This window comes from Cyprinodon tularosa, unplaced genomic scaffold (genome assembly GCF_016077235.1).
Source record: "Cyprinodon tularosa strain WSP-4 unplaced genomic scaffold, ASM1607723v1 ctg108, whole genome shotgun sequence".
NCBI lineage: Eukaryota > Metazoa > Chordata > Actinopteri > Cyprinodontiformes > Cyprinodontidae > Cyprinodon > Cyprinodon tularosa.
The window spans coordinates 649,258-667,213 of record NW_024037871.1 but is presented as its reverse complement, the minus strand read 5'-3'; the positions used below and the strand labels follow the sequence as shown (position 1 = coordinate 667,213).

Here is a 17,956-nt window from a genome sequence, read left to right as displayed (position 1 = left end):
CAGAAAGCTCCGACTGCGTTCTGTCTAAAGCCTCTGTTATTCAACATAAAAACCGCCAACATGAAAAAGTTTTTAACAGGGATGAAAAGAAAAGCGGAGAGAGACAAAGATAATGAGAGAAAAGAAAGTCACCCGAAAGCTAAGACGAGGAAATACGACGAAGCGTATTTAGCGCTTGGCTTCACTGTCACTACAGTTGGAGAAGAGGAAAGACCGGTGTGTTTGCTGTGTCTAAAAATGCTCGCAGCGGACAGCATGAAGCCAAATAAATTAGCGCGTCACTTAAATACATTACACCCCAATCACGCCGATAAGCCGCTAGAGTTTTTTCAGCGAAAACGTGCTGAATATTGCCAACAGTCATCCCGCTTTGTGAAGGCTACTTCAGTAAACCATCGAGCGCTGTTAGCATCATATAAGGTGGCGTACCAAATTGCGCAGTGCAAAAAGCCCCACACCATAGCAGAGGAGCTGATACTGCCTGCAGCATTAGACATGGTCTCTGTCATGCTGGACGACGCCAGTGCAGCAAAACTAAAAACTATCCCTCTGTCCAATGACACTGTCGCCAGACGTATAGATGACATTGCTAACGATCTTCAAGAACAGCTGGTAGATAAACTCAAAGACAAACGTTTTGCCTTACAATTTGATGAAGCAACTGACAGCAACAAAGACTGTCTGTTTATTGCTTATGTACGTTTTGACATGTCTAACTCCCTGTGTGAGGATCTACTTTTTTGTAAATATGTCAGGGACAGAGCCACAGCTGAGGAGCTATTCAAAATTCTGGACTCCTTTCTGACTGAGAATGGGCTAAAGTGGGAGAACTGCATTGGTGTTTGCAGTGATGGTGCACAAACCATGGCAGGGAAGAGAAAAGGACTTAGGGCACTCATCAAGACAGCCTCACCTCATGCTGAGTGGACACACTGTATTATACACAGAGAAGCACTTGCATCCAGGCAACTTTCCCCTGAATTAAGTGAGGTTATGACTGACATCATAGATGTAGTCAATTTTATAAAGACCAGACCACTAAAAACAAGAGTCTTCTCTGCCATCTGTGAGGAGATGGGAGCTGAACATCAAACTGTGCTCTATCACAGTGAAGCAAGGTGGTTTTCACGAGGAAAAGTCTTGTCCCGTGTTTTTGAGCTCAGAGAGCAAATAAGAGTGTTTTTGGAGCAGGAGCACAAGTATGAAGTGGCAGAAAAATTTTGTGATGAGAACTTCCTGGGAAAACTGGCCTACCTGAGTGACATATTTGGAAAGCTAAATGAACTGAATCTACAGCTTCAAGGGAAAGATAAACACCTCCCTCAGGTCACAGACAAGATTAGCTCTTTCACCCGAAAGCTTGCAATGTGGGGCAGGCAACTTGATGAAGGAAACACAGATTCATTTGAGAACCTGCATGAATTTGTAGACACTAATGACTATGATGCTATCTCAGTGATTCCACACATTAAGCAGCATATTTCTTCACTGATTGGATTCTTTAAAAAGTACTTCCCTGAAAACAGTTCCCAGTATGACTGGGTGAGAGACCCTTTCAGTGCAGCAGCTCCAACTGGTTTCAGCTCTGCAGAAGAGGAGCAGTTCATTGACATGACGTCTGACTCCACACTGAGACTGAGGTTCACATCACAGACACTCAGTGCATTCTGGCTGAGTGTAGAGAGGCAGTATCCACTCTTAGGAGAGAAAGCTATAAGCATTCTGCTTCCTTTTGCAACATCTTACCTTTGTGAGATTGGCTTCTCTGCTGTTGCTGCACTGAAGACCAAGTACAGGTCCCAGCTAAACATTGAGCAGGAGCTGAGAGTTGCACTATCATGCTTCGAACCTCGCTTCGAAAAGCTGTGCACTGCAAAACGTGCTCATTGTAGCCATTAAACCTGACTTCCTCCTCATTTTGATCAAAAAAAGAAAAAATGAGCACAAATTGTTTAATTCATTTTTGTTTTGTAGGTTCAAGTGTTTTATATATTGTGCTCCTGAGTTAATGTTGCTGAACTAAATATAAATTAGTTATTTTTTTTGTAGTTTATTAGTTATTATAATTATTAAATATTATTTATTGATTTGATTTAATTTTGCAATGGTGCAATTAGTTTGTCAAACATGTTTACAGTTTAAACATGTTTAAAACATGACTTAAAACACGATTTAATAAAGTTATTCTTTGTAAGTTTGACCATATGTCTTTCTTTTTTTTTTCTTTAATGTTAATAAGGATAAAATGTTATGCAGAGATGGATAGTCACGTGGGGCGTGGGGGGCGCGAATAGTTTTCTTCTTGCTAGGGGGGGCGTAACATATAATAATTGAGAAGCACTGATCTAAACGGATTACATTTGCAATCACTCTATGTCTTAAGGAGACTGATTTACACCTGAAAAGGTTAATTATGAGGTTTCCCATATGATTTTGTTCCATACAATCTTAAAATAACAAGAAATAAACAAACATCTAAAAGTTGGATGAGTTTTGATGAGGATAAGTATAAAAAAATATTAAAAAAACAGATTTTCTATCAAATCATTATCAGATTTTGAGCCTGATTCAGCTAACTCTCACTCCCAGAGTTCATTGAAAGTGGTGTCACGCTCTAAAGTATGTATTTTTCCTTTCCAATAAAGTATCCACGGCTCAGGGATCCTAAGTTTATTCGTGTTTCTTTCCTGGAAGGAGTAATTGACAGTTATTACCTTTGAACGCCCCCAGAAAGTGCTCCTAGTTCAACATTTCTGTACGGCTATGTCTTTCCTGAATGAAGTCACTGCTGAAGAAATTGCTGCCATTGAGTCAGTGTACTCAATGGCCAATGAGGCCACTGGCTTATGAGATTGTCAAAAATTTGATAAAGAGTAAAAATGTTGCTAGTTTGAGCGACAATCATGGTTTCTTATTTAGATGATTTAAATTAAACTCGAACATTTTTAAAATATTTTGTCTTGTTGGGGGCTTAACATTAAAGCATCAAATTTCTCATGAAAAATATAATACTATTTACAAAATTGCTGATATATCCAGCAGTGAGTGCAGGATATGCAGCAACAAAACTACTGCATGCTGGATAAGAAAGCTGTTACTCCACCAACATTGTCTCTTTGTTTCCTCACACTTGGGAGTTTTGCAACATTAGAGAAGCACAGACTCCAAGCCCTTGTGTCCCATCACTCTCCTGCTGTACAGGCCTGCTTCCATTGTCCTCAAAAAAACAATGAAACTAGTGTCCACTCCAATATTCAGGGGCCAACATACACAGACCACCAGCACATCTAGCCACATTTCAAAACTGCAAACCATTCTATGAGAGTCAAACCTTGCTTGTTAGGCCCATTAAGTGTGTTAGAAAATAGAAATGTCTAAGTTATAGACTTAACTTAAGTTTATAGTCTTTAAACTGAAAATAGCATGTATTATTTGTGCAAATTGGAAGATAACAGCAGCAGTTAGCTATTTAGCTGCGCTCTGCTCATATTTCCAAACAGCTCAAATAGTTTTAGATGTTTTCCTCTGACAGCAGAGGCTTCCTGACCACTGGAAATTTCCTCTGCAGGGCTGATTGGCTGCTTTGTAAACATGAAAGTCAAGAAACAATCCGGGGAACAGAAAATTGGGAATTTTCCCATTCTATAAACTAGCAAAGATGGAATAAAGGGCTACAATTAGGAATGTACAGTCATAAAATAAAACTGTGAATAAATAAATAAGCATTATTGGTGAAATCGGGGAGATAGATGCCTTAACCTGTCCTATCTGTCCAGTGTGTTTAAATCAGTTCAGTATAAAAACATCTGAGAGGTGAAGGCGACACGCTGCTAACGTTTCCTCTCATGGCTAACAGGCTCCATGCCGTGAAGATGGCAGTCCATAGAGACGACCACACACACGTATGTTATTCTAGAAACGGTTATTAAAACCATGTTCGCCTTCCAGTTATGTTTTATACTCTCTTTGACCTCCATGATAGCATTTTTGACGGAGAGTCAACGCTTTCCGTTATTTAATCGCAAGACCAGATTCTTGCTAACACTAAATGAAAAGGCCAGTACATTTACATGGCCCTGTGCTAAAACATGCGGCAAACATAACATATTTGGTTAAAAATTCTTTTGTTTTTTCTGAAAAAACTTACCTAAGCTGTACTCCCGTCAATCGCCACTGACTTTGAAGTGGGAAAACACAACGGAAATTATGTTTCACGAAGCCCCTCCCTTTCCATGCTGATTTTATCCAATCAGCTACTTAGGAAACTGAAGCCGAACCAATCAGAACTACGGAACAAGACCGAGCAGGGATGTCCCGCCCATATACGTTATAGACCGACGGTAGATCCAAGGAGATGTGGAGGCAGTGGGAATGATTGAACTTTAACCGGACAGCACTCCAGAGCTCAGGAACAAAAGCAACAAAAAAGTCTGTCAACCAGCTTTTTTTTTTTTCATTTCTCTTTTTTTTCATCTGAATCTGCCATTTAATAGCACTTCTTTCTTTTTCCATTTTTTTTTTTTTAGCAGGTTCACTATTAAAACTGTGCTTATTTCACATTATTTAGCCTTGTGTGCACCTTAAATTTTTCTTTACACCATTTTTGCCACCGTCACACCTGAAATTCTCCACTGCGGGACAATATTTATGACTTATCCGATCTATCCCACTATAAATAAGGCTAGCGCGCCTCCTTGTGGACACAGCTTCGACTTTTATGTGCATTTCTATTTCAGCCAGGTTATATTAGACCCACTGCGGGAAGGGATTAGGGCCACTGAAAAAGTAAAGAAAAAAGTTAACTGATTTTTAAATATTATTTCAGTTTAATATGGAAAAAAGTCAGGATTCTGACTTTAATTTTAAAAATTCTGACTTTAATCTCAGAATTCTGATTTTAATCTCAGAATTCTGACTGAATTCTGACAGCTAACAGCTGTTTTAGAGATTAGCTGTCTTTTTTTAATTCTCCTCCATTAATGGAATAGAATCACCAGGGACCCTTCGGGCACGTAAAAAGTTGCCTAATTGCGTCATTTTCCACCAATGTGTTACTGGCCCTCCCAAACAACTCACATCTTTGTCAGTGAAGCTGATTGGTCCCACATCTCTTCCTTCATGGTGCCCATCTATATTAGTATCCAAAATTCTGAGATTAAAGTCAGAATTCTAAGAAAAAAGGTTGAATTCTGAGATTAAAGTCAGAATTCTGAGACAGAAGTCAGAATTCTGAGAAAAAAAAAGTGACAATTCTGAGAAAGAAGTCAGAATTCTGAGAAAGAAGTTAGAATTCTGACTTTTTTCACACATTATACTGAAATAAAATTTAAAAATCAGTTAACTTTTTTTGTTGTTTTTTTCCAATGGCCCTAATCCTCTTCCGTAGAAACACAGCACTGAGAGTAGGTCAAACTTTTGAATGAGATGAATTTGCTGCGTTTGACAGCATACTGATTGAGTATGCTGTCATTGGGAGTGCTACAACATATCTAGGCTCATCACATGCAACTTTAAATTTCTCGTAGATCCTCAATGCTCCAATTTTATGAAGAAAAGAAAAAAGAATGTCATTGCTTTTGGTCCAAAAAATGAAAGACATTTAACTGCCAACTTAGCTTTATAAACCTAAATGTCACAGATCATGCAAAAAAAAAAAAAAAACCAAAAGGATTTTTCAATGAAAACAGGGCAGACACCAGGGTGTATTGTTTAATCTATTTTAAATGCAATAGTTACTCTGTTAATTAATAGAATTTAAAATCTCATTAGGATCACAGTCTATTTACATTTTCTCGTGGTTGGTCTAGCAGGGACTATGTGGAGGAAAACCCTTTATATCATTAGAAACCTTAACAAGCACTTATTCTGTGTTATTCAGCTCTGGAAAAGAATCATTGCAACCTGAATGAGTGGAAACTGAAGCCTTATTTGAACCAGGATTGATATTACAGCTTGCTAAATGTTTCCTCCTAACATTGAAATATTTTATTTACTTGTTCAATTGCTATATTAAGTTTTACCTATTTTTTCCTGAAAAGTTTAGATTTTTTTTTTCTCTACATGTGCATTTTTTCTTTAAAACATAATCGCATTGTTGATGAATGCCGCAATAAAGTATACAAATAGAGTCGCCTCAACTACAATAAAGTATCGGTTAAAAACTTAAAAAACAAAATGAGTAACTTTCATTTTTAATTGAGGTAAAAATATATATTTTTTTGTTTTTTACTGTATATGTAAGAGTAATCACAGGATGAGCAGTCTAAAATAAAGATTAGCTTTCACACCCTATAAGCTGGGGTTTAATTCCCTCTAAATGTTTTTACCACACTGCCAATAAATCTTAAAGAGTTGATGTGTAGTAGTTAGCAGTTGACGTCTGAGGAAACTAGATTCAAGCCTGTAACTAGTGTTGCATCGATGCCATTTTTTGGCCCCGGTGGACCAGTGACGGCGCTCCAGTGAACGGCCACTGGGTCGGACGGGGCGTTCTTCCAGGTCACATCACCTGGGCAACGACAGTGCATCTTCTCCCATCTTACATAGTCTGTATTTCAAAAGGGGAGCCCCACTCGTAGCATTGATGTCAAGCGCTGTGTTTTGGCCTGAGGAATCATTTAAAATAATTCATATGCTTCAACTCTTTAGGTCACAAAGTCCACAGTGTTCCTTTAATAACATCTGCCAACATCACTACATTCCTCAAAAACAGAGACAGTAAGTAGTTCTCCTTAAAATACATAATCTTTATTGAGACAAGAGTGCCTGGTAGTGGGATTACAGCTCAGCAATGGGCTTGTGAGGCCAGTAAGGATGTTTGGCCTTGTCTAACTTGGTCTCAGGGAAGGCATCATTTAGGTCTTCGATGGTCATCTGATCGAAGGGAATCATGTTCTTAAATTTATCCAGCTGAACACACAAAAAAAGGAGAAAAGTTTTGTTTAAGAACATACCTGATGACCTTGAGCCAGTATTAACTCCCAGCTTTAAACACAGTCTTACCTCTTGCTCATACATAGTGATGCGTGCCTTTGATGCTTCTATGTAGGCTGCTGCATTTTTGTTCTGGTAGAAGTGGAAAAACAAAATATAAAGTTAATTAAACTACAATGCCATATAATATGAGTATATTATCAATAAAAAAAATGTGTATGTTCACTTTTTAAAAGCCAGATACATTTTTATATTTTCCATGAAAAAAAAAAAGATGTATAGCCACTCACAGCTTCAGCCTCCTGTGTGTTGATGGTGGCCGTGTGTGTGTCGGCAGGCTCAGGGATCTGCAGGGCTTTAAACTGTAAAATGAACAAGATACACATCTCATCACTGCGATGCACAAACCCGAGAAGAGTTTTTTGTGACATAAACCATCTGGATGACCACATACTAAAGAAAAACTGTCCGTTTAGAGAGATAACATCTTTTATTTCCCTTTTTTAATGCACAGTTATAAAAAGATAAAAACCAGTAAAAATCTATCTAGATTAATTTCAGCACAGAATAGGCAGAATCTTAAATTCTTTAGATCACATTTTTTCATGGGAACACTGATATTGTTAAGTGTTTGGAAAGAAAAATTACCTTCTTCTCAAACTCATCAACCATGCCTGCTTTAGCCACGGCGCTCCTGTAGTAGCTCCAGTCGATGGGTGCAGGAGTCTCAGGCAATGAGGCCAGTCTGGTATGAACAGAAGAATCAGTTTTAACACACAAAGCAGAAAGGAATGGTGAGCAGACAAATGTGTATAAACATTTGGAATAAATAAACAAAAATGTTGCAATGTAATCACACTGTGATAAAAGGAAGATACAACCAAAAGAAATCCTGAAAAAAAAAAAAAAGTTCATTGTACCTGTAACTCAAAGGTCACCAGTGTTAGAAAAAAATATTTGGGTTAAGGTTGCAACTAACGATTATTTTGCAAATCGATTATTCTTCCAATAATTCGAATAATAATCTGATAGCAAAAGGTTACTTAAACCTTAAAGTTAAAGCAGGTGAAACTAAAACTTTTCCAATTTAGGAGCTCCGCATAGAGCATATTGACTGACGGAAAGCTTTTAAAATCTTAAATGCAATTTTGATATAAATACTGCTCTAACTGGTTTGCTGTCAGCTAAAGGCATCTTTTATAGTCTCTACACTCTAGTTAATGATCGATGAATAAATCACGATTAACCCAATTAATTATTGCAGCCCTAATTTGGTTTAATGTAGTAACGTGCTAGTCTGCCATACCATTATTATTATTATTATTATTATTATGTCAGTTGAGTCTTTCGAGCCTTTTCTTTAGTAGATGAAACCAATTGTGGTGATTGCTAACCTGGCCAATCACACTTACTACAGTATAATTTTGGGAATGTTGCCCTAGTGGTTAGAGCAGTGTGCTTGTGCTCTGAGAAGGTTGCAAGTACCTGGTTCAATACCCACAGCCTGCACTCTGGTTCCCAAGGGGAGGGGTTAAAATGCAGGGGTAAATTTCTTCAATGTGAGATCAATAAAGTTCAATTATTATTAAATGTAGTTTGGTAAACTGCCTTTGACTGTGGCCAGATCTGGCCGGACTAATCACAGCGGACTATAGGGTGTGTAACTCTCAGTGCCAGAATCACCAAGTTCTCTGCTAACAACTAGCTTGCTAATGAAAGAAGCAGTTGCAATACATTTTGAGAAAGGGAGAGCACACCTTATGTCCTCAGATCTTTTTAGGCAAAACTGTCAGAAATGGCAAACTGGAGAGTTTCTTCGATGGCTTGTCACATGTCACAGACTACAAAATTACAAAAAAAAAAAAAAAAAAAAAAAAAAAAAAAAAAAAAAAAGGGAAGCGCTTTTTAGTTTTGATTCACATCCGTAGTCATAAGATTGGTTCTAACCTGCTGAGGCCGACCCTGTTAGTCCCACCTCAAACTGTACCAGCTCTGTACCAGACTAACACGCCATGCACATATCAGTCTGGTGGGCCAGGCTAGTTGATTGCTGATTTAGGCTTAAACAATAATTAAAACCTACTTGTGCAAGTTTCCAGCCCATTACAAATCAGATTATTGAATCTAAAGAGCACATATTTGCTTAATTTTGAAATTCAGAAGATATCCCAGTTTCCTAGCTGAATAAGCCTATTCAAATAATGATTATCTAAGCTTTACTTTAAGATACTGAACCTTTCATCTCCATTTACCAGTTTTTATTTTAGGCATCTTGAAAATAGCACAAAATAGCTAGAAAAGAAAGATTTGCTTAAAGTATTCACTATGTGTTATTTTTACAGTATGCATTTTTCAAACAGGATTAAATTTGTTTCTTTGCTCTTTTAGAACCAACTTTCAGAAACAAAGATATCTTCCTAATGCATGAACTGTTTAATTTCGACCTGGGAGTAAATACAAAGACAAGATCTACCTTCACTTCAACCATAACAGGAACAAAAAGCCAAATGAAATCACTGCTACAACCCACGGGATACGACATACTTTGCAGAGATGGCATCAGTGCGAGTCTTCAAGGCGTTGAACATGCCTCGCTGGTTGGGTGGCACCCGCTCAGCAAATGCCAACCAGTCAATAGCTTTCAGGGCTGCACGACGGCCTGCCATCTTGACTCTCTGAAAACAGAAAAGTCATTATATAGTTGTACAAATAGTCAACTCAGCCAGATGAAACAACATTTCACATTTCTGCAAAAAGTCAAATAAAACATGTTTCAGGTAGTCTTTAGAGAAAGGATGGCCTGAGCGCTTTTTACGTTGCCGCAGTGATATTATGTGAAGATGAAAAGTTATTACACTTCAAAACAGATAGTCTATGTGCCATGTCCTATCCACTGATATACTAATAATCCCCCCCGTCTTGGTTATCTTTGGCTTAAATTCTCAGTTTTAACAGTTAACATAAATGTTGGGGATGCAAATTATTTCAGAACTTCAGTTCTATTCAATTCTGTGGTTTTATTTTTTTAACTTTACAAATGTTACGTTTCTAAGTGCTCTTTGAGATCAAATTATTAGCTTTGACATGGAGGTGTTGGGTAGTTCTTTTGTAGGTCCCTGAAAAAACGCATTCAGTTACTCAATAGCAGAATAATAAACAAACAGAGCACAAACATTGATACAATAAAAATAAAATAACAATGGGGAGTGCACAGTAAATGCGACTCTTAATTGCAAAAATGCACTAGAACAATGAGAATATGTGTTAATTATGCTCGTATTTGTAAACTGACCACAAACATATCACAAAAACTTAGATGAAAAACCTTTACGTTATAATCTGTCCTTGTCTGTTATTTGTAATTATAAGGGTAAAGAGTCTAACACATTAAGAGCTTTTACGTAGAAAGAAATTGGTGTATTTTTGATACCTTTTGCGGCATCAATTCAACACTAATATTTTCGTTTAATGCCTAACAATGACCTGTGCACAGTAGAGCGTTTTATCTAAAATAAAAACTTTAAAATATATATATATCAAAATACAGCAAGAACTGGTTAAAGTCGCCGTCCTTGACATTTTCTAACATTAACACTAGCTAATGTTAGCTCGTTTGGTTAGCCTGCTAGCCAAGGTCAGACGTTCCTGTTTGAACAAGAGCGTTTTTTTCAATACACCCAGCCTCCCGTGTGTTCACCGAACAATTCACCCCATCATGGAACAGTCGTGAAACGGCACGATAGTTTTCTACACAATTATTCTCTCTAAATCTTCCAGCGGTTAAAGCAGTTGTGAACTCACCTCGCTGCAGATAACAGTGACAGAACGGAGCAACGGAAGTCCTTTCTTCTTGAGCTGGAAGCTAGCAGCAAGCGGGGAGACACTACTGCCCCCTACTGGACGGATTAAAAACGTGCAATTGATTCGAATCATTTGCAGGGACTGTTCCAGAACGCTTCGAAAGGGAGCCGGTGAGGCTTCTTGAGAACCCAAAGCATGTGTGTAGTAGTGACCTGATAATAACTCTTATGGTCAAACGTAGGATTATGTATGGCTGGGTTCTCTCGTAGAGATATTTCTAAAATGAAAATTAATTAATAATTAAAATCAATAATTTCTATATATCACTCATTCAATTTAATAAAAAAATCTTTATTAATCCCAAAAGCAAAATAATAGCATTTCACAAAGTATTTGATGACTCAACTTTATCTAAATATTTGACAGAAATAAAATGAAAAATAAAAAAGTGATAGTTTCTTCAAATAGTTGTTTTAGATTAGAATGATAAACCTTAAACATGGATCACAAGCCTTATCTTCTTAATTCTATGTAGAGTATGAGTTCAGAAAATTCACACATAAATGAAAACAAAAAAGAAATATTTGTATATGTTGTCACTTAAATAAAACTGATGTATAGACTATTTAGTCATAATTTGATTTCTGATTTATAAAAGTCAAAGAATGGACTTGATGAGCTGTGAGATGTTATAAGAAAATTTTACAAAGACATTTGGACATTTGTAACATGTAAGAAATTCACATTTGAAATATTATCTTTCACATGAATTCTGTCTTCTCATTAAGCAACGTAAATTGTCTTGTAAATATTCATAAGTACAAAATCCGTATATTAGATTGAATCATTACAACTTTGTTTTCATCGTAAGAGCATTGTGTTAATTGATTGATATTTATAATCAATATTTTAACATGTAAATCTAATTTAATTCATCAAGGTTTTATTTTGGCAGATAACTGGGGCACTTTTTGGTTCTTTATAGAAAATATGTGAACATGTTAAACAATTTAATTTCTTAATTTACCATTTTTAAGGTATCACACAAATATACAAATATTGATCTGGTGATGGCCTTTTTTCACTTTTGGATATATTGGAATGAAGTTCTATTAGTCTCACACAATGCAAGCCCTTGAACGAGCAGCTGATGGACCAAGTTGGTTTAAATAACGTATGATTTTCATAGGGTTAAAAAAGAAGCTGTACAAATTCCCTATAATGGAGGTTGAAGCTTTCGTGTAGCATTTGAATCCGACTTATCTGGATTTCATACTATCTGATGACATAGCAGCATTTCTTATTTTAAACTGCAGAGCCTTTGAGGTCAGATATCCATTTGTCCTTTTTAATAATACTGTATCCAGGCTACATGTGTTTAAATTCAACTTCATATGTGCATGTAATTCTATAGTGGCACTAAATCAGTTTTACATTTGGATTAAAGATGTTGTTTTTCTGAAAAAGGAAGCGGAAAATGTTGGAGTTTTTCCTTATCTCGGATTACAACAAAATAAAAAAGCAAAAGCAAATATATTTTAACATTTAACGAGCACATTTGGGCACCAAAATGTTGAATAAGCAAATTTAACACTAATACAGAAGTTTTAGAAAAGATAGGAGGAAAAAAGAATCACCAAGCAGGAACAAATTCCCTATTTTGACATTCCTCAAAGTAGCAATCAGGTGTAGAGGTCTGGCAAACTTCAACAAGAGGCTGTGGGAGGAAAACAATCATCAAATATGCAGAAAGTCACAAAGCAAAACAAAAGTCATTGTTAAAGTTTATAACTTTCACACATGAGACACAAATGACGCAACTGCATCAAATACAGATAGAGAAGTTTCAAGTCTTTAAATGTTTTATTAAAGTCAGTTTTTTTGTTTTTGGATTTTTTGTACAAAGATATGTACACGGTACAGATACAAAGACATTCAATAAATACAACTTTTCTTGCCCTTCAAATAAGGCTGCAATGCTTATTCTGCAACACTACACATTTTATTTACAATTAGCAAAAAGGAAAAAAAACTATACCATTAAGGCCATATTGTGAGGGTTAAAATCTAATAATTTTATTTCTAAAATATAATTTGGTCCCTTTTAGTGGTTTTTACAAAATATAGAAATTTGAACTGCTGGGAAAACAGCAGATTCAACGAAGAATCACACTTGGATAAAAATAGAAACAAATGACAATAGAGTCGCGGTCATAAGGCACAGACACAGAATAATAAGTACTTTTCTGTTACATTTTCCTTTGATTTTTTTTCCTGCAGCTCTTGATTCGGACCGTAGTGGATCACCTGAAATGAAGGCATTTATTTTTTCTGAGATATTTAAGGCTAAATTGGGCAGATCATTTAATCCCAGAAATGTGCGCATGTTTATAAAACATGTCTCAATTTGACTTTGAGGTTTTAATTCGATAATACAAAATTCTTTCCATTCCAAAACAGTCTGCCGAAATTCCTAAGACAAATAATACATCCCATAGGTGACGGGTCCGCTGAACAGTCCCGGGACCGGCAGGCTGGGCCTCGGAAAGGCGCTGGAAGGACCCCAAGACGGTGCGCTCATGTGCGCTCCGAGGGGGAAAGGCAGTGCGAACGCAGGTAGGACAGGCTTAGAGGCCAACTTAAACTTCTCCAGCTCGGCCTCTTGCAGTCTCTTGGCTTTGGCTCTGCGGTTCTGGAACCAGATTTTAACCTGAGTCTCCGTAAGGTTGAGAGAGTTGGAGAACTCGGCTCTCTCGGCGATGGAGAGGTACTGCTTCTGGCGGAACTTGCGCTCCAGCGCTAACAGTTGGGAGGTAGTGAACGGTGTGCGAGGTTTCCTGTTGTTTTTGTGCTTCCTTAGAGTACACTGAGTGGGGCTGGAGCTCCCTGTTGAAGAGAAACGGGAAAATATTTAAGATTAGTTCGACCTTAGATCAGCTGATGCAGGATCGGACCGCAGTGGATCAACTGGAATTGATCCACTGCGGTGCATCAGGCCATTTTGAGCCGAATGCATGCATAAAGACGTCAATCTAAATACAAATTTGTGTTCAAAACAGGAGTTGCAATCATTTGATTTAACTTTATAGACCACTTTCTACTTCCAATCGGCAAATAAGACAATCTGTATTTGATTGCACTGTAAGATTAAACTGTGCGCAACTCTAATTTACAGTTTATATTGAATCGATCTGAATTTTAAGAAACTTAACGTGAACTTGAACTTTTTTTTAAAATAGTAAAACACCCTGATTACTTTGTGGTGCATTTACTGATTGAACCAAATAGATTTAAAGTATCTCATGTAAATTACAGGCCAGCCTAGTAAAGAAAATAATAACCAGGAGTTTAAGGTATAATGAAAAAAAAAATAAAATCAGATGCTAAAATATAATTTTGGATTATTCCATTTATCCACAGGAGGAGAAAATGCAACCCGTGTTGAGGGAGAATAAGCGTAATTTTAATGGAGTAGTTCAACTTATTTTGATAAAAGAATGAATGGACAATCCATTACGCACTGTTGTCTTCTACAGCTGATGGGACGGACTTACGTGGAGGTGTAGAGAAGGTGGACGTCTGGAACCAAGTGCTCTGATCTTTGTCACAAAACTGCGCACAGTCCTCCCCGGAGCTCCTGGGAACTCCCTGCGAACTCTCTCCAGAGAGCCTTTTCTCTGCGTAAAAAGTCCTGGGAGAAAACTGCGCGCCCTGAGCGGACCCGGGGGTCTGCAGCACAGCAGAGTCAGAAGCGGGGTAAGAAGTCCGACAGGTGCTTTTCTTGGAAATCAGCGACTCGACGCTGAAGGGAAGGCTGCTCCGCGGCGGTTTGTATCCTTTCTCCGTGGTCATGTCTTTAGGCTGAAGCTCGTCACCCTCCGCGTTTTCCGCGTCCTCCTTTTGGTGGAGCTGCAGTTTGGCGTCTTGAGACGGTGACCCCTGCGCAGGATTCATCATGGTAAAAGAGGCTGGGGCCATGCACATCGGCGTGGCCCGTTTAGTTGTATGCTGCAACCCAAGCGTGAGGTCTCCACTGTGAGGCTTTCAGCCTGTCAACAGTGCCCAGTAGCGTTTTTTACGCACGGGACGGGGGTCTTCTATAAAAGGACCGGGGCTGTTCCCCTTTCTCCGCTCCCTCCAATGAGCTCCTCCTGCTGGCTCTGTGACGTCTCAGCCTGCGGGTTTGATTGGCCCACTGCCTTTTTTTTATTTGGATAGGACACCGAGAGGCCTGCGAGAAGGCAAGGGGACTTTAATCATACAGACCCCATGCAGAGCGGGGTTATTGATGGCGCTCACAAAATAGCTTTGACCAATTTTAGCGCAATTAAGCGGTGGGGAGGACTTCCCTGCGTATTTACATCCATTAACAGCAGTACAGCGAAATATTTTACTGTAAACACGCACAATGGCATTAATATCAGAGTAGATTAGAAACACATGAAACAAAAACTAATTTCAAAATATTAAAATCTGATTCCCAGATCAAAGCAATTGGAATGCTAACAGAATTATTTAAAAAAAAGTCCTTCCGCACCTAGAATAGAAATTGATTAGGTATGACTGTTGGTCACACAGCATTACAGCAATTTAAAGGCTGTCAGCAGCTCTTCTTCTTCACAATGGGCTCGGCTGAGAAGCAACAGGCGTTTTCTTTCTCCAGGTCATACTATTTAATAAGCCAGACAAAGTTGCGTTTTGCAAGGCGCCAGGCTCGGCAGGATCAAAAAGGGAAGATACCTCGGGGAGGGAGAGAGAAAAAAAGCAACTGGGTAACTCCACTTAACCAATTGTCCTCTGAATATTTCATAGTCCGCTGCGTGGAGCTGGGAGGAAGCAGGCAGAGGGCTGCAGCTCATGCTGGACTGCTCAACTAAAGGAGACTGAACAGCAGGAAGGTTTGCTGGGTCCAAGTGATTGGTTATTGGGATAAACAGTGAGCTCCTGTTTTAAAAATGTGAAATATATATATGTTCTTACATTTTCAGTGTTAAACCAGGTAATTTGGGCCTTAAAAAGTAAAAGCTTTCCTTTGTGTACATCTGCTCACAGTGGATCTTGTATGAGTGCTGCTCAGGCAGAGTTCATCTGGGCCCAAATCTCAAACAAACACACATTCTGGTGCCCATTCTGCAGTAACATCATCGTTTTATTTCTTAGTTTATCAAAAGCATTCAAACTAAAAAAACTTGCTATAAGATATGTAAAAAATAAAGTAATTTTTGTTCCCAAATAAAAAGATTAAATCAGTTGACGTTTGATCAGACCAGATAAATAAAGATACAAAAAATAAGATAAAATATTGTGTCCCAAATTATTTCCTAAACCTTTTTCCTACAAGTAAGAAAACATTATATTTCTATTGTTTATCTCCCAGAGCATCTTCCTTTATATGTATCAAAATGCACATATAAGGAGCTTTAAAGCATGCTGGACTAATTATTGTCCTGTCAACAACGTCTCATATAGGACTTACCAGCTGTTATTAGTGCTCCACCTATTCTGTCTGTAAGTTTGAGACAAAATATATATTTTTAAATATTACTCAGAACAAATCCGAATACAGAGATCATTTTTTACACCTCGACAGGTGCGACAGCAGGTTATGTTTGCTCAGTTCCTTCTTAATATATAGAAATTTTCTTGACGTGTCTTCACTAAATGGGAGGTTCTAAAGTTTCATCTGTTTACTAAGGGAGGGAGGAGAGATATCATTTTGTAAATATTGCCGATATTTTCAAAAGTAGAAACAACTAATAGTGAGATGTATAGAAGATGCATTGTTAAGTGTTTAAATTTTTGTCATGCAGGGTATTCAGAATGATTTCTCTTTAAGGGCGTCAGTAGGACCTTCTTGCCACCAAACTAAGTCAAGATTCAAAAGAGGATTTCAGCAGCCATGGACCCTGGGAAACACATTCAATGGGACCTGGTAAGAAGAAAAAATATCTCTCTCCACCATCTCCTATAAGTTTGATAGATTTATTTTTCTACTAATATGACTGTATTGACAAACTGCAGAATCAGTGACTTTTTTTGTGTTTTAAAATGTGTCAAAGAACAAACAATTCTTTGACTGACAGAGATGTGTTTAGAGGTCCCGCAATGAGATCTCTTGAAAGCCCTCAGGTAGAGAAAATAGTTTAGCGTTCGTCAGGTAAGAGGTGCAACTTCTGGGTCAATGATTCAGGTCTGAGTAAGACCTGATGTTGAGTCTGCTCCCTTCATTTCCTATCAGACTAAACCAGCCCTCTGTCTTCTCCCGTGCCCCGTAGCTTCTCGCCGCCCAGCTGGTTTGTGTTTAAATGCCAGCAAGTGTCGGCAAGTGTCTCACGTCGGCACTTGCATGTAAAGGGAATGGGATGAGAGTTCATGGAGATTCATTCGATACAGGTAAACCCAAAGATAGCATATTTAGCTTGGGCCTCCCATCCTCCTCCTCTAACCCTAAAGACATTTTTTGTAACAGCATGCAGGCAAGTGAGTCGTGTCAGAAGGTGTTAGTCAGTTTGAAAGCAGATCTGCTCTTCAAGGCCAATGCGAGCTCCATGGGAAGCACTTTCCCCTCAGCTGGCACCAGAAGTTTACGTTTCTTTTATTTTTTTTTTACATATGGGTGTGCAGGAGCCGCTCTCTGCACCAAGGAGCTCTGATCAAACCATTTATCTACTCCATAAAGTGCAAGGGCCAAGTGGTAGCATGGTGTGAGAAAACAGATTTAGGCTATACACTTTTCATGTGATTCATATGATTTTTTTTTTCTTGGAGGCCTCCCAACAAAAGCCAAAGCATCCACTTGATCAAAACCATCTGCAAATGGATGATGCATTTCTGTTCCTTTAGTTTGTACGATCAAACGTACGCCATTGTTTACTTACGGTGCATGGATTTTATTCTGCAGAGTTAAATAAACATCACTTAGCCAATAAAGCAAACCTAGCCCCTTTGAAACTCTTTACAGTGTCTTAAAAAAGTATTCTGAACCCTTAAACTTTTAACTTCACTCTTTGTCATGCTTAAACAGCAAACTGTTTTTAATTGTCCTTTTGTTTGATAATCTAATATGAAAGACTACATCCTTTAGAGGGGGAAAATGAAGACATGTGATATGTCTTAAATTTAAAAACTTTCAAAAGTTTCATATTTCCCTGCCCTAAGTCAAAACTCAACCTTTTGCTGCAGAACATTTAGGATATTTCATTAACCAACATTTTTTAAATGG

General features: G+C 38.0%; 4 protein-coding genes across 8 annotated transcripts in view; 1 reads left to right on the top strand and 3 right to left on the bottom strand.

Annotated features, from left to right (window-relative positions):
• pnpla6 (patatin-like phospholipase domain containing 6) overlaps positions 1–4,272 on the bottom strand; it is a 47,833-nt gene extending 43,561 nt beyond the window's left edge. For all 5 annotated transcript variants that reach the window (XM_038291095.1, XM_038291102.1, XM_038291118.1 and 2 more), the window contains exon 1: positions 4,148–4,272. The gene's annotated coding sequence lies outside the window, so the exon portion shown is untranslated. The remainder of the gene's footprint in view (positions 1–4,147) is intronic.
• Positions 61–1,899, top strand: LOC119787577 (zinc finger BED domain-containing protein 5-like). Its single transcript, XM_038291538.1, has one exon. It carries the CDS (start codon positions 61–63, stop codon positions 1,897–1,899), a length of 1,839 nt encoding a protein of 612 aa, XP_038147466.1.
• A 2,450-nt stretch (positions 4,273–6,722) lies between the features above and the next one.
• On the bottom strand, positions 6,723–10,877 carry atp5pd (ATP synthase peripheral stalk subunit d). The gene is made up of 6 exons (XM_038291081.1): positions 10,735–10,877; positions 9,478–9,608; positions 7,582–7,678; positions 7,224–7,295; positions 7,003–7,065; positions 6,723–6,909 (listed from the first exon to the last, which is right to left on the bottom strand). The coding sequence occupies exons 1-6, from the start codon at positions 10,864–10,866 to the stop codon at positions 6,778–6,780; spliced, it is 627 nt and encodes a 208-aa protein (XP_038147009.1). The 5' UTR covers positions 10,867–10,877; the 3' UTR covers positions 6,723–6,777.
• Positions 10,878–12,578: 1,701 nt separating this feature from the next.
• LOC119787292 (homeobox protein MSH-C-like) lies at positions 12,579–14,825 on the bottom strand. Its single transcript, XM_038291071.1, has 2 exons — positions 14,289–14,825; positions 12,579–13,620 (listed from the first exon to the last, which is right to left on the bottom strand). Exons 1-2 carry the CDS (start codon positions 14,716–14,718, stop codon positions 13,208–13,210), a joined length of 843 nt encoding a protein of 280 aa, XP_038146999.1. The 5' UTR covers positions 14,719–14,825; the 3' UTR covers positions 12,579–13,207.
• Positions 14,826–17,956: the final 3,131 nt, after the last annotated feature.

Bases quoted from the DNA above. Each gene is read 5' to 3' on its own strand.
- LOC119787577 (XM_038291538.1), top strand. From the start codon at position 61: ATGAAAAAGTTTTTAACAGGGATGAAAAGAAAAGCGGAGAGAGACAAA.
- atp5pd (XM_038291081.1), bottom strand. From the start codon at position 10,866: ATGATTCGAATCAATTGCACGTTTTTAATCCGTCCAGTAGGGGGCAGT. The intron at 7,679-9,477 runs GTATGTCGTATC...TGTTCATACCAG, and splicing joins ACTGATGCCATCTCTGCAAA to ACTGGCCTCATTGCCTGAGA. The intron at 6,910-7,002 runs GTAAGACTGTGT...TTGTGTGTTCAG, and splicing joins TCACTATGTATGAGCAAGAG to CTGGATAAATTTAAGAACAT.
- LOC119787292 (XM_038291071.1), bottom strand. From the start codon at position 14,718: ATGTGCATGGCCCCAGCCTCTTTTACCATGATGAATCCTGCGCAGGGG. The intron at 13,621-14,288 runs GTAAGTCCGTCC...TCTCTTCAACAG, and splicing joins CACCTTCTCTACACCTCCAC to GGAGCTCCAGCCCCACTCAG.